The sequence below is a fragment of the Echiichthys vipera genome (genome assembly GCF_963691815.1).
Source record: "Echiichthys vipera genome assembly, chromosome: 16".
Taxonomy (NCBI): Eukaryota; Metazoa; Chordata; class Actinopteri; order Perciformes; family Trachinidae; genus Echiichthys; species Echiichthys vipera.
The window spans coordinates 29,819,030-29,821,529 of NC_139841.1; the positions used below are offsets into that span (position 1 = coordinate 29,819,030).

The 2,500-nt window shown below is 56.7% G+C and overlaps 1 protein-coding gene across 1 annotated transcript in view; it reads left to right on the forward strand.

The window, feature by feature from the left end:
- Window position 1: 1 nt before the first annotated feature.
- Window positions 2-2,500, forward strand: part of lmbrd2b (LMBR1 domain containing 2b) — a gene marked incomplete at its 5' end in the record, with an annotated part of 15,919 nt that continues 13,420 nt past the window's right edge. The window contains 7 exon segments of the mRNA XM_083929547.1: window positions 2-30; window positions 246-413; window positions 925-959; window positions 962-1,134; window positions 1,236-1,298; window positions 1,300-1,311; window positions 1,385-1,498. Coding sequence (XP_083785673.1) covers window positions 2-30; window positions 246-413; window positions 925-959; window positions 962-1,134; window positions 1,236-1,298; window positions 1,300-1,311; window positions 1,385-1,498 — 594 coding nt within the window.

The following is a 2,500-nucleotide window of genomic DNA, read 5'->3' on the forward strand; positions in this document are numbered from 1 at the left end:
GGTGTACTGGACGTCCCAGTGCCTGACGTGGTGCGTAGCCTCACACGCGTGTCCTGTGTGTGTATGTGTGTGTGTGTGTGGTGTGTGTGTGTGTGTGTGTGTGTGTGTGTGTGTGTGTGTGTGTGTGTGTGTGTGTGTGTGTGTGTGTGTGTGTGTGTGTGTGTGTGTGTGTGTGTGTGTGTGTGTGTGTGTGTGTGTGTGTGTGTGTGTGTGTGCGGGTGGTGACGGGGCTGTTGTGTGCTCAGGCTGCTGCTGCCCTTCATGCAGTCCTACGCCCGCTCCGGAGGCTTCTCCATCACGGGCAAGATCAAGACGGCGCTCATCGAGAACGCCATCTACTACGGGACCTACCTGCTCATCTTCGGCTCCCTGCTCATCTACGTGGCTGTGCACCCGGACATGCACCTGTCCTGGTGAGGCGTCCGTCCGTCCGTCCGTCCGTCTGTCCGTCTGCGTCTCTTTCCTGCTGCTAGGCAACCACACACACACACACACACACACACACACACACACACACACACACACACACACCACACACACTCCCCCTCAGCCCGTAATCTGCTGTGAAGTGAAACGGCGTCGGGCGCTTTACTACGGTGTGTGTGTGTGTGTGTGTGTGCCTCTGTGTGTGTCTCTGTGTGTGTGTGTGTGTGTGTCTGTGTCTGTGTCTGTGTGTGTGTGTGTGTGTGTGTGTGTGTGTGTGTGTGTGTGTGTGTGTGTGTGTGTTTGTGCGTGAGTGTGTGTGTGTGTGTGTGTGTGTGTGTGTGTCTCTCTGTGTGTGCGTGTGTGTGTGTGTGTGTGTGTGTGTCTCTCTCTCTGTGTGTGTGTGTGTGTGTGTGTCTCTCTGTGTGTGTGTGTGTCTGTGTCTGTGTCTGTGTCTGTGTGTGTGTGTGTGTGTGTGTGTGTGTGTGTGTGTGTGTCCAGGTTCCAGCTGCAGACCATCGGGATCACGGCGGCGAACACTGGGGTCTGTTCCTTCTGGTGCTGCTGCTCGGCTACGGTCTGGTGGAGATCCCTCGCTCGCACTGGAACGCCTCCCGCCGCGGACACCTGCTCATCAAGACCTACTTCAAGGCGTCCAAGCTGATGACGGAGAAGGCGGACGCGGAGGAGACCCTGGAGGACGTCATGGAGGTGGGGCGGCTGCGTCATGGGGGCGGGGCGGCGGCGTCCCTGGGGACGGGGACGTGTGTGTTCTCACTGTGTTCTCACTGTTCTCCGTGTTTGTGCTGCAGGAGGTGAGGAAGGTGAGCGAGTCCGTCAAGTACAACCACCCGCTGAGGAAGTGCGTCGACACCCGTGCTCAGGAAGGTGAGTGACGCCTGCAGCCGTCGGCGGCGCCGCCGCCTCGAACAGCAGCTCATCGGCGCCGTGTCTCCCTCAGTGTCCGCTGGAGTACCAGGAGAAGATGGGCAGGAACATGGACGACTACGAGGACTTCGACGACAAGCAGAACACGTACCCCAGCGAGAAGAGTCTGGTGAAGCTGCACAAGCAGGTGAGAGCACGCCGCCGCCGCCACCGCCACCGCCACCGCCACCGCAGGAAACAAGGGCGCGTTCAGGCCACGCCCTCTCACAGGTTCGCTCAAAAACAACAAAAACACCCAGAGAGGTTCAGAGACGGGTTTGGACCTGTGACTCAGCGGCGCCCGTTCTTCCTCACAGTGAGAAACACAGTTTGATTTAAGGTGGACGTGGAAGAAAACAGTCCACCTTAAAACTCTGGGCGCTGTAAAAGTGTTTGTTGACAGACGGGCTGTCACTCCGCTGCAGCACGGCGTGCGTGCGTGTGTGCGAGCGTGCGTGCCGCAGGTCAGAATCCCACCCGGCGTACCTTTTGCGAGCACATCATTTATATTTGGAGGAGAAATGAAACGTGTAACTTCTCTTCTCTAAACTTCACACGGCTCCTGTGACGCCGCACTGCAGCGCTCATTTAACATACACACACACACACACACACACACACACACACACACACACACACACACACAGATGTCAGAGTGAGGGGGCTGCCAGTGACCGGCGCCCCGAGCAGTTGGGGGTTCGGTGTCTTGCTCAACAGCACCTCTGCAGTGCCCAGGAGATGAACTGGCACCTCTCCAGCCACCAGTCCACACTCCATATATGGTCGACACGGGGAATTGAACCAGCGGCCCTCCAGTTCAACGAGGTCAACAGATTTGAACTTTGAGCGCAGCTGCAGAGAGGAAAATCTGCCAAGTCACCTCTGGACTGAGCTGCTGCTGCCGCCCGTGCACAGATCATTTCCTGCGCCGCGTTCTTCTTCTTCTTCTAAAATCATGTGTTTCTAAAAGTGTGCGTTTCTAAAAGTGTGCGTTTCTGAACGTGTGTGTTTCTAACCACAGCTGTTGCTCCTGAAACAGAGTGTGTTGTGAGTCCAGGTGAACGTTGTGTTAAAGTGTGTGTCCTCAGTCGTGTGTGACAGGAAAACCAGTGTGTGACGTCACACTGTGCGACGGTGAACAGTCGGTTGT